The 12,652-nt window shown below is 50.6% G+C and overlaps 1 protein-coding gene across 1 annotated transcript in view; it reads left to right on the top strand.

Moving 5' to 3' along the window:
• The first annotated feature begins 998 nt into the window (after positions 1–998).
• The window catches only part of Ndrg1 (N-myc downstream regulated 1), a 42,448-nt gene continuing 30,794 nt past the window's right edge, over positions 999–12,652 (top strand). The window contains exons 1-2 of the mRNA XM_052161012.1: positions 999–1,165; positions 12,044–12,124. Coding sequence (XP_052016972.1) covers positions 12,062–12,124 — 63 coding nt within the window. The 5' untranslated portion in view covers positions 999–1,165; positions 12,044–12,061. The remainder of the gene's footprint in view (positions 1,166–12,043; positions 12,125–12,652) is intronic.

Below are 12,652 nucleotides of genomic sequence, written 5' to 3'. Positions count from 1 at the left end.
TTATTTATTTATTGGGGGATGGAGAGCGAGGGGTCTGAGGAAAACGTATGGCAGTGTGTTCTTTCTTTCCACTGTGTGGTTTCCGGGCATGGAATTTAGGTCCTCAGGTTTGTCAGGCCAAGTGTCTTTACCAGATGTGCCACCTTGCTGCACCCATTGAAGAGCTTTTTCTTCAAAGCCCCAGTGTTGGAGCACACTCCTAGAGATTCTGACTAAGCTGCTTTGGGATACAGCCAGTATATCCACCTGCTTAAGAAAAGCTCCCTGGAGAGTCTCAGGTGTAGGCCAGGACTGAGAACCTGGAAACAGGCAAGCAGGCCAAGATTCTAGAACATCAGGACAGAAGGGAGGTCCATGGCCAGAAAGGGAACACTATGCCTGTTCTGGGGACCATAAAATGCAGAGTGCACGCAGCTGACCCTGCAGGCAGGAGCAGCAGGGAAACAGCAGCTCAGAGTGGGAAGGGAGTTGTGGGGCGCCAGGATCAGCGAGAATGAAGGGAGCTAAGCAACGTGAAAGGGGCCTGGAGAGAAAGTCTGGCGTCTGGCCTGTAAATGGGGCTCGGGGTGACTACGTGGAGACCCGGAGGAAGTGGGGGGTGCCGCCCAGAAGGGCGTGGCGCAGGCAGATGCTTAGGAAACTCTCAGGCTACGGGGGCCACGCGGTCGCGCAGAGACACACGAGGAAGTCCCGCATGCACACGCATGAGCGCGCACAGGAACACATGCTACTACTCGGTGCACACACGTCCGCAGCACACGCCGCGGTCCGGAGAGGAGATCACAGGGAGGAGACGCAGGCGGGGCTTGGCAGTCTCTCCCGACGCGCCCCTGCAAAGGCTTGCGCAACAGGCGAAGGCTCCAGCCCGCCCCGCCCCGCCCCGCCCAGGCAGGGTGCAGCGCGAGAGGGGGGGAAGGGGTGTGTCCCAGTCCCCTGCTGTGCTGAGAGCAGAGGGTCTGGGAGGGGCGAGGCCCTGGGGGCGGGGCCCCGGCGCCTATAAAATCGCCCTACGCACGCACGGACATAAACAAACCTTGCCGGGCTACCCTCTAGAGCTACAGGCAAATTGCTCGCCCGTCTTCGTCTCTCTCTTCACCTCCCGCGGGGCGCTGCACCTCCAACCTTGTTGTCAGCTCCTTTGGTTCCGTGCTTGCTTGCTCCTTAGGTAAGCCCTCTGGACGCCTTCTTCCTCCGGGCCAAGACAAGGACCCCGAGGGAAGCTTGTCTTCGGGGTGCTATTGGACACCCTGCCCGTCTTTTGTGGCCTTTGCGAAGACCACAACTGGTTGTCTTCGGTGATGCCGTCGCCGGAGGGGTCGCTGGCATCCCTGGAGCGGGTTTTGTTTACTCTAAGGCAAAAAAAGAAGTGTTGGGTCTCGCTTTCTCTCCAGCTGGGGAAGTGGGATTAAGGGGTTGAAGTTGGGGCGGAGAGCCTAGGAATACCTGGGTCGCGCTTCCAGGCGCCAACACTGAGCCACAGCTGACTCCTCTGTCCACTGGGCTCAAGGGGACACTGTGTGTGCACGCGCGTGTGAAGGGGTGTGGATGGGTGATGGGATGACTAGGAAAAGAGCGACTGTAGCGCGCGTGTATCCAGGGGATGAGTAAGGGTGAGCACACTTGGCGGGGAGTGTGGAGAAGGGAGCGAGGGTGTGTCTGCTCTGGAGCCTGGTCCCAGAACCAGTGTGATCTGAGCCCCGGTTCTCCATCCAGTTGCCGAGAGTCCGGTGATCTCCAAGCTGTGCGTGTGAGAGAACATGTGTGTGCTGGGAGGAAGAGTACGGGGTGTGTCCCGGCGCGTGCTGCACGCGCCACCGCGAGTGTCAGCAGCGAGAGCAGCCCAGGCAGGGTGCGGCTCTCTAGGTAGTACCGGGTTGGCTCTGTGGCTGCGCGGGAGAGGTGGTTTGTGCCTCCAGGGTCGCGCGGGCATCTGGCAGCCTTAGAGTTGGCTGTAGCATCGAGAGTGTCGTCATTTTCGCCTCCGCCTATCACCCACCCCCTTTCTTTCTCCCAGGCGGTCCTCCCTGCTGTTCCAGTCTGGAGAGCAGCTGGAACTGCGTACGTTCCCGGGAGACCCGTCGCGGTTTCTGATTCAGCCTGTAGGAGATTTGGGAGGGGCGTGCAGAATGCTGCAGGCTCGGGGAAACATGCTGTCACCACCGCTTCTGTCAAATTAGTAGCTGAAGCTAGGCTTCCTTACTCTGCCACCTTTCTGTCTTTCCCTGTCTGTCGCCCATGCTGGCATTCAGCACTGATCCCCATGCACTGTCCCTTGGGCTTTAAGTGTGGAGGGCAGCAGGTGGGGGAGGAAAGTCCAGTGGTCCGTGTCCTAGAACAGCCTTCAGCTCTCCCTCACAGACTTCCTGGGCAGGTCAGCTTATTTGAGTCCTTGAAACTTCTGTAGAAGATAGGAAGTTCAGGTCAGCCAATGCCCCCCCTGTTCGGTCTTCTCCTACACCACCCCAGGTGTGGTGCAATGAGTTCAGAGCAAATCTTTCAGGTTGCTTCTTACTGTTAGCAGATTCTAGCAATTTGTCTATTTCGCCCATGTGAATAGAGAAAGCTAGGTGCACAGGAAAGTGCCCACCTCCCATCTTCAAGGGACTTGCCAACTTCTGGACAGTGGCAGGGAAGGGCCAGACTACTGCTATATGGGTGTGGCTCAACCAACCTCAGGTCAGAATGGTACCCTAAAGGTGTGAGGGAGGCTTTGCAAGAAGGGGTGGACAAGTTCTAGGAGATGAGGCTCTACAGCTCTAGATGCTGTTGGAGCTAATCCCACCTCTGCCTTCTTAGCTTGGTGTTGGTTAGTCTTCCTGTGGCCAGTATCAGGAACATGGGAAGGAGGACTCTTTCTACCATACTAAAGGCAATAGCCTGGCCTGCAGAAAGAGCTCAGACATACATTAAAAATCACTAGGACAGCTCTGCTTTCTGCTCTGACCCTGGTAGGCATCTGTCTGATACAATCCTATGACTGGAGATATTGCTTAGTTACTGGGTCCATTGTAGAGTCTCCTGTCCTGGTAAGCTTTCTCTTGGGGAAGGCAAACCAGAAATTGCTAGCTACTGGTTGGGCTATTTGAAAAGAAAATCCAAACTCATACACCATCCTTTCTTGTCTTTTGTCACTTTAGAGATGAAAACTGAGATCCAAGACAGAGAGGTCTATGTTGAGGTCAGCCAGAGCCAGAACTCTGTACTGAGTCCCTTCTCAGAAGTCTCTTGGTTAGGACTGAACTTGATTTTTGCTTGAATGCTACAGAATGGGAGCAAGGACTTATCTTCTTAGCAAGATTCTGACGAGGCCACTAGGAAGGAAAGGAAGAGTGTATTTGTGTTTGTTTTGGTTTTGTTGTTTGTTTGTTTGTTTGTTTGTTTTGAAAGTGCTTAAGTCAACTGCTGAAGTGGAAGTAAGGTCAGTTCAGTAAGAAAGAGACAAGGGTCACAGACCCTCCACCTGGTGGTTTTTTGAGTTAGGTACTCCCAACAGTGCTGGGGTCCCTGGGTGCATTGACCCCTGGTGGCCTGAACTAGCCCCAGCAGGGAACAGAGCCTTCTTGGCAACGTGTTTTTCTGATGTCCCAAAGCTGCAGGGCTTCCTTTAAGACCTAGCTCCAGAGGAGTCATCTAAGGTGTGTCTCCAAGGTCCTGTACCCAGAGTAATGACTACCATGCGGGTGTAGCCAGAGCAGGACGAGTATAGGATAGGAGAAGTCTGGGACAGGAGCGACAGACCATCTGAGCATCATTTTGCTACCTTCAAACTCCACAGGGATGCTGGGCTGTATCATCTCTATTGAGTGGATGAGAAAACCAAAGGCTTATATGAAACTATATGACTAGGAGTGGGAGAACCAGACAGACAGAACTTTTGTGTCAGTCTTCAAAACCTTTGTGTTCTAGCATAACAATATATCTAGGTGTTTGAAGAAAGCAGTGTGGTAGAGTGAAACATGTAGAGATAGTCACAGGCTTTGAACCTTAGTTTTCCTTGTCTATGAAGGTAGAGTAACACAAACAATCTCATCTGGGTGTGTAGAACTTGTGTTGGCTAATCCATGTGAAGAGAGGCCAGTGGTCAGCACACAGGGAACACTGTGTGGAAGTTTCACATATCAACTACAGAGGACACTATAGATCTACCTCCTTGACATCAGTCCAGACATTAGCTAGGTCTGTGAACACTCCCAGTGGTCCCGGACTTTGCTTTTTGAAATTGCTCAAAAACCTAAACATCAGCTGGATTAGATTGGGGGATCTTTGCTCTATGAGTCTGGGGGGACAGTAGACATACCTGCTATGCCTCCTTGGTCCCCTAGGTCTAGAAGTTTATAGTTGCTTAGTACATAGCTCTTGCCTACCTAGATTGCCATGTGGTCTGGCATATTGCCTCATACAATACAGGTAGGAGACAGTCTTAATTCTCAGGTTAGAAAGCAGCTGGACACCAGTCTAGAATCAGGTTGGTGGATCTGGATCAAATGGCTTTACCCTTAGCCACTTCTAACCCTAACCTTGCCCCCTTTCAGGCCACATAGATTCTCCAGGCCCAGCTTTGGGATGGGTGGTCATTCTGATGAAATCACTGCAGGCTGTGAACCTTCTTGGTCACATCTGACCCTAGGCTAGTCCTTCTCGCTCGCTTTTTTCTCTCTATGGGAGACAGAGCTGCTAAACGTGGCTTCCAGTTGTTTTATTGGAAGGGGGTTTGTACAAGGGCAGGACGAGACACTGTGGCCCAACAGGAAGCTGACTGTAGAGGTGGAGGGTCACGTTTGGATGTTGGCATGGAGCTGAATTCTCTGGGGTGGGTGTTGTGGAGGAGAGCTCAGGCACTTAGGGAGAATTCGAGGAAGCCTGCCTTGGCACCTCATGATAAGAACATGCTTGCAAAATCGGGCCCACAAGCAGGCTCTTTGAACCAAGAGTTTCTTACCGTCCTCTCTACTTAGCAGACTTCCATGCCTACTGCAGCCCATTTTCTCAAGCTGCGTCTCCAGCACAATCAGCCTAGCTAGCTCTTCCCTATCCAAGGAGGTAGAAAGAAACGCTTATGAACCTGGCCTCTTTCAGTTCATCTAAGTATTGCTTCTCCCCTTCCTTCTATCTGAAGAAACCTTGAAATCTTTACTTTGTAGTCATCTGCTTAAAGAGACAGGGTGCAGGCCAGCCTCCATCTTCGCTGGTTTCTGTCTCCAGCTCCTTCTTGCTAGTGAGACGGATCTTGAGGAGACCTCTCCAAATACAGATATGATAGGGCTTCTTAAGAGACAGATGACCCTGAACCTTTCTCAGCTAGCCAGCCTTGGCCATTCTAGACTCTTCCATGGCCTCTCCATGGCTAGCAGCTGGGCTAAGTGCCCGCCCCATTCTCATTTGTCCCGTGGGATCACGCTGTCCTGTCATCTGTCTGCTTTCCCATGTCCCCTCCCAGGGCCTGGCACTAAATGAGTACTCTATCCTTGTCTGTCCAAAAGACACTGATGAGTGAGGTAAACCATCCCATCTGTACAGGAATGACTGGAGGGGCTGTTCTGAAGTGTGGAAGGGGCAGAGCCATTTTGGGGAAGGATCTCATTAGGGTGGCCAGCATGCAGTCTGATCTTGGGGACAAAGGGCTCTCTTTGAAGATCCATTTCCATCCTAGGCTAACACTGCTGTCTCTGTGGTGTCAATAAATTGTCTCAGCCTCTCCACCATAGCTCAAATCCACCCCACAGATTCACAGAATAGTTCTTCTAGTGTGACCAATGTCCTTCTTTGGACTTCCAGTTACTGGCTTATCCCCCAGCCAAACCACTAACTGCCAGATCTCTGGTGCCAAGACACCAACCACTGAGCACTTTGGGAAGATCAGTGTGGGCACATGGGCACATTCCTAGCACTCCTGCTTCCTGCTGTTCCATTCTAGGCAGCCTCTACTCTGCCTACCTCACTGCTCAGAGCTCAGGGGGCTCTGATTGAATGCATACATCCCCCTCCTTTCAACTGGGGCAGGTAGTGCAGGCCTGTAGTTCTAGCTTCTTGGGGTGTCAAGGCAGGAGGATTGCAAGTTCAAGGCCAGCCTGAGCAATTTGAAACTGTCTCAGAAGAAAAAAATATAGAAAGATGGTGGGGAACATAGTTCAGTGGTAGAGTCCTTAGCAACATATGAGGTGCAATCTAAAACCCAAAAGTTCCAGTCCCCACAGATGCTCAGGGGTGACGACACAACTTTGGTTGCCTAACAACAGGTGGCTTTCTCCTTGTGACCCTTGTCCCAGTTTTTTTCCCCCCAATATGGAGCAAGGCATCGATGCCTAGTAAGTATTCTGTGGAGCCCTGAGGCTCCTGGAGGACCCCCTGTTTGGAAGTCTCTAAGAAGGATGATTGTACTGCCTTTTGGTCATTTACCATCTCTGAGATTTTACATCCCGTTCTTCACATCCCCTGAGTGTAGAACTTCCTCAGAGCCAGCCTGTCCACAGCACTCTCTGTGAGGTAGATTACATAAGAAAATCAGCCCAGGGCTCCATTGCCTTGCCCTTCCCAGAATCTTCGCCTTTAAAAGTTCAGAAAACTCCAAGAGAGCTGGGTAAGTGCTTCACAGGGTGACTTCAGACTCCTTTTGAACTGACATAGGAATGTCCCCACAGGCTTGTGGGGGAACCCGGACATGTCCCAAGGTAGTTTTCCTGGGTTCACACAGAAGTGATACTGCCCTCCAGTTCTCCCTGGGGTTACAATTTTAAAGGGGTGTTATGCTTCCATTGGTGGCATACACTTGGCCCTCACCCAGTGAATACACTGTAAGGGACAAGTTGCTAAAAATACCCAAACTTCTGTGACTGCTACCTGGAGGGCAGAATCTGGGCCAGCTGTTGACATAATAGTCAGTGCTGAGCCAGCTGTGGTCCCCTCTGGTTTTCCTTTCTCTTCTTCTCTGGAGGACTCCTGGAGCCTATTGTCTGCTTCCAACAACAGAGTGAGGTGGCTGACCATCCTTCTCTAGGCCAGAGGATGGAGACACAGAAGCTTTGGGAAGTCATATAAGGAATATTTACTGGGCTCCTGGTGCCTTTCTATGAAGTTGGCAAGGCCCCTGCCTAGGACTTCTTTGAGCACAAAAATGGGTGTGGCGTCATGGAAGTGATTTATGGCATTTTCTGTGGTATCCAGTCCCCATGGAGGCTCTTCCTGGGACACTGGGTCCTGGAAGTCCCAAAACAGCTGTTGAATGCCTCTTTGCTGGACGTCTCTTTCGTTTCATCCCCTGGGGATTCTAGGGACCCAGGAGAGCTTGCCCAAGAGCACAAGGCAGAGATCGCACAGAGCAGCTTGAGCTCTGAGGAATGACAGACCTAGGGAGCCCAGTGTAAGCATAGAGGAGTCTGAGACTTCAAGAGGAAGGGAGTGAGGTGGGGCCATCTGGCCAGAGCTGAGCAGGAGTAGGGCACTTTGGTGTCAGAGCTGTGCCTTCCACTTGGGTCCCCATGTCTACATAGTTTGTTGGGAATCCTGCGTGTCCAAAGGACAAATATGCATTCTTTGCAAGTGGACACACAGAGCCTCATAGGCGTTACGATTTGAGTCATGAGGCAAGAAGGTGACCTAATTCTCGTGCTGGGAACTCCCAAGCCATGTTCGACCACCTTTCTGAAGGTTCTCGAGAATTCCAGATTCTGTCCCCACTGCTCTCAGAGACTGCCCTCAGATTCTCACGTGGCCTTGGGTTGCCATGGGGGACTCCACCTATTGCCCTTTGAGGCCCAGAGATACTTTTCTCCCTGCTTCCCAGCACATGTTGTCTTGACTTGTTCAGGAGCGCTTGAATTCTTGTTCCTTGATGACCAACGTGTGCTTACCTAGCCTTCGTGAGCCTTGTCACTCATGATCTCATGTCATTGGTGTTAGAGGGACCTCATGGTGTCGCACTGAGGGCTGGAGGCTTGTTTGGTATTTGTTGAGCATATTTTATACCCCCTCTACCCCACTGGGCCACTCTGGGGACTAGCAAGGTGTAAAACACAGGCTGTGTCTTCACAGTGCCCCAGGGACTCCCCAGCACCAGAGGAAGGAAGGGACACTGGTTCATTCAATAGCTGTTTGCAGGTCCTTGGCGTTGATGTTCAGTTTAACCTGCGGCTTGCTGGGAGCCCTGGCACCGCACCGCACAGATGCGCACAAGGAGGTGGAGCTTCAGGACGTGCAGATTCCAGGCTGACAGTAAATACTAGAATCTGCTCTGCAGCCTGCTGCTTAGCACCAGGTGGCTTTCACTCCTCTTTCAATTTTCTCTGAATTCCTGGAGCAGGCAGGTGGGGCGGGAAGAAGCAATAGCAGCCAGGCTGCCAGCTGGTGGTGTGACCTGGGGCTCCACCTCTGTAGGAGACTTTCACTGGGAGGGGATTTGCCCTCCTCTAATCCCTGCAGCTGGCTGTGCTTGCAGAAGCCATTAGACTTGAGGCAAGAGTATGTGGCTGTGAATGTGTACTGGATTAAAGAGTCGTGTCGAACAGACATTTTTTTCTGGATGCTCTTTTTATACCAGGAACTACTAAGCTCAACCAATCTCAGACAGGTTTGATTTTGCATCCAGGGGACGTTTGGCAGTGTCGTCAGGCATTTGTAGTTGTCACGGTTTGAAGGGTGTGGTTGTCCAGGGACAGGGTATTTCCTGACATCGTAGAATGCTTAAGGGTCTGAATGTCATAATGCTAAAGCACACTGGTAAGTGAGTTTTTTTTTCATGCTCCTGGAGACCCTGTAGAGACGCGCAAATGTGCCACTTGGCCACAAACAGAGCCTGAGAGCAACACACACGCCTTGAGACTGAGGTCCTGGGAGCAGTCATGGCTTTATCCCCAGACCCATCACATAGTAAATTCTCCTCAGCACACCAGCTACTTTTGTTCCTGATCCTGCGTGGGATGCTGAATAATGTCCTTCAGGAAGAAACCAAGACTACATCACGGGTCTTGTGCCTTGCCCCCTGGTACTTTTGTTGCTGGCTTTGGCGGTGCAAAGCAGAATGGATGTAGTGTGGTTGCAGAGGAAAACACAAGGGTTCCTAGAATGGCCATACCTGTAACCCTGGCTGTATCCAAGATATATTTGATTTTGCTACTTAATCTCTTTTCTACACTGAATGTCTCAATATGATTATCTTCGTACAAAAGTGCATGGAAAAAAATAAGCATGTGGAAGGTGATTTTGCTGGGCTGCCAAAGCCAGTTAGGGACTAGACCCCTATTGGTCATGTTAGGAGAGCGGTGTAGAAGGGCAACGCTCTGGGTCCCAGCAGCTGGTGAATACACAGAACCGGTGTAGCCCAGATATCTGTAGTCCTGGTTACTGCAGTCTTTGTTCCTGAGAAACAGTGACCTAGACTGAACAGATGTGCTGTGGTCTCTCCCTACCAGCTTCTGAGTCCTCACCTAGACAAGGGTGTCTGTCTCAGCTTCTATACTGTTATCAGAGTGTGTCAGGTGGCCTTTGCTGTGCGGACGAATTGTGCACTGTTGCATCCTTGGCCTTTATTCATCACGATGCACCCCATTAGCGCTCCATTCGTGAGATGGCTCAAAGGTTAAGAGCACCGACTCCTCTTCTGAAGGCCCTGAGTTCAAATCCCAGCAATCACATGGCAGCTCACAGCCATCCGTAATGAGATCTGACACCCTCCTCTGGAGTGTCTGAAGACAGCCACAGTGTACTTACATATAACAAATACATCTTTAAAAAAACAAAAACAAAAACAAGAGACTGAGGTAGAAGAATTTCTGGATTGCCATGAATTTGAAACCAGCCTGGATATAGTTTATAGAGTTAGACTGTCTCAAAAAAAAAAAAAAAAAAGAAAGAAAGAAAGAAAGAAAGAAAGAAAGAAAGAAAGAAAGAAAGAAAGAAAGAAAAGAAAAGAAAAGAAAAGAAAGAAAAAGAAGAAAGGAAGGAAGGACAGAAGGAAGGAAGGAAAGAAGAAAGAAAAAGAGAGAGAGAGAAAAGAAAGAAAGAAAGAAACAAAGAAAGAAAGAAAGAAAGAAAGAAAGAAAGAAAGAAAGAAAGGACGAAAGAAAGAAAAGAAAAGAAAAGAAAAGAAAGACTGCAGAATGGCATCTGAGAATCAATCATAGCGGCAATACAGCCTTTGGTCTCTCTCAGGCCTTGAGTTGGCTGAAGGCCTTCTACCTCCAGAGAGCAGATTGGCAAGTGCTTGAGGTGTCAGGAGACTGGACCATCATTCAGCCTTTGCCATCCTATGGTTCGGGGGAGAGAGACACAGTGTAAAGTAGGAAATTCAGGGTGGGAACTGTTCTCCTTTAGTTTCCTTTAGTTTCTCTTCCAACGAGGTGATGGCTTCTAGAAGCTGAGGAGAACCGACCAAACTTAGATGGTCTACAACATGTTATTCATCTTTGTAGAAAAGCACAGGAGTTTTGCAGGGTATTTGCTCTATGGGTTAGTGACCAAGCAAGGGAGATTCAGGTAACTGCTAGAGGTAAAAATGGTAGAGGTTCAAGGCAGGGGCACTCCCTCAAGGGGATGGCTCGCAGGCAAGGGTTGAAGAGGGCTTGCCAGAACCCGCACTGTGGGAAAGTTGAAGACCTCAGCTTCCCCCCAGGCTTTTGGCTGAGCAGGCTGTGTTCAGCATCCCTGTGAAATGTGAAGTCCTCCACTCTCAGCATATGAGGTGGTGGTGCCAGAGCCCAGGGCTTCTGGAAGGTCTCTCTAGGCTGCGTAGGCAACGTGTCCCACAGCTAAGGTCTCGGGACTATCAACATGCTGAATTAGCAAGACTCTCAGAGCACAGCTTTTCATGCCTGCTGCCTCCGAGCTGGCAGCAGCCCAGGAATGTTCACAGATATAAAACTGACTTTGTTTTTGAAATGTTCTGGATCTCAGACCCAAAAGGCTACATAAAGACATTCTTGTAAGATGGTCATCTGCCGGGGAGAGTCACGCTGGGGCCCCAGACCAGTACACCCCATCTACCCACTGCATGCCACGTATTGGCATGGGTATGTATCAGAGTGGCTCGCTCTTGCAGGCTGACCTGTAGATGAGGGTCACAGGGCTCCTCAGGGCTCGGGCAACTGGCTTTCAGGAAGTTTTGGGACTTTAGCTCCCATTGTTGCAGTATCTACTTACAGTTGAATACCTGTAGTTCTAACTCATATTTTGCCTGTAGGTAGTCAGAGGCTGTATCCTGGACCCATCTCTTGGCATTATTCTCCACCCACTTTGTGTGCCACCTGTGACACTTCTGTTCTCTGGCATCCCTTAGGCCCCACTCTTATCTACAGGCATTTACTTTTTCAACTGGACTGTGGATCCAGAAGAATGTGTGTTTATCTCCCAGATCTCCTCCTGTCCTCTCCTTTCCCCTGTAGCCCTTTAGGCCACAATTCCCAGCTCTCCCAAGCCCCGCACCTGTCCATATCTGCAGCCCTTATCTCTTGGCCGTATGGGGTTTATGTCCTAGCACCAGCTAAAGCGATCCCTGTTGCCACTCTTGCTTGTTCTTTTGGGGTTTGGCTCAGAAAGTATCTTTCGCTGTAGGGCCTTTCCTCCCATGTCCTGCTGAGTATTCAGTGACTGTCAGACCTTTAGCCTGGGTTTGTTCCTGTCCTGTTCTCTCCACTGTGGTCAGGCAGCTCAGAGTTTTGCTCAGAGGTACATATAGCACCCGCCCACGATGGCACCCATGGGCCTTTTGGCCCCTTTGATTGTTAATCTGGGGGTATCTGGCTTTGTGATCAACAGAGTGACCTCCTTCTAGAATGTATCAAGAAGCATCAGGGTGTGCTTGGTGGGTCTGGACGAGGTGTGACACCTGCTTTCGGTTCTCCATTCATCTGCTTTGTTGTAGCTGTAACTGTGAATCTGCTTTATGGGAACAAGGGCCTCCTTGTAGCCCGTGCATGGGCATGGGTGCGGGTGGGAAAAGCTGAGGACAGTGGGGAGGCCCGGCCTTCTTATTTGTTCCATTGCTATAGTAGCTGTTTCCAGGGAAGTTATCTCATTGAGAAGTGCTGACCTCCTGGCCTCTTTCCCCTGGTAGGTCCGTGATAGCACAGAAATGTCCCGAGAGCTACATGACGTGGACCTCGCTGAGGTGAAGCCTCTGGTGGAAAAAGGGGAGGTAAGTAGAGCTACTTCAGCCTACAGCATCACATGCTCCTAGTGGGCACACATGTGCAGACATGGTATGGACACTCTTGAGCACACATTCATTTATTTGTATATAGCATGAACACATGTGAATAAGAGCATAGCATATAAGCAATGCATGGAATACACACACACACACACACACACACAGAGAGAGAGAGAGCACAGGTTATTGGTCCCCTTTATTTCTATCTGCATTTAGTGACTCTTGATGTTCTTGTCTATTGCCCAGTCACAACCCCTGTGATGGGGCATCTGTCACGATTGGTTTACAGTGTTCCAGCCCCTGTGGCCCTCTGTACCCTTCTTTGTTTTCCTGGCCTTTTGGGCATTTGGCACTGCTGATCCATCCTCTGTACTGGAGGCTCTGGCTGGGTACCAGCTTTCTATTGAATTCAGTCTCTGAGCAGGGCAGAAAACAGACGCTGACTAGAAGAGTGAGGGTCCAAGTCCTCCCTGAACCACACTGCCCTGGCTTCCTTGAAGTCAAGACCCTTTC

Source organism: Apodemus sylvaticus, chromosome 17 (assembly GCF_947179515.1).
Source record: "Apodemus sylvaticus chromosome 17, mApoSyl1.1, whole genome shotgun sequence".
NCBI classification, from domain to species: Eukaryota; Metazoa; Chordata; class Mammalia; order Rodentia; family Muridae; genus Apodemus; species Apodemus sylvaticus.
Note: the sequence above shows the minus strand (reverse complement) of the source record. Positions and strands in the feature narration are given on the sequence as shown.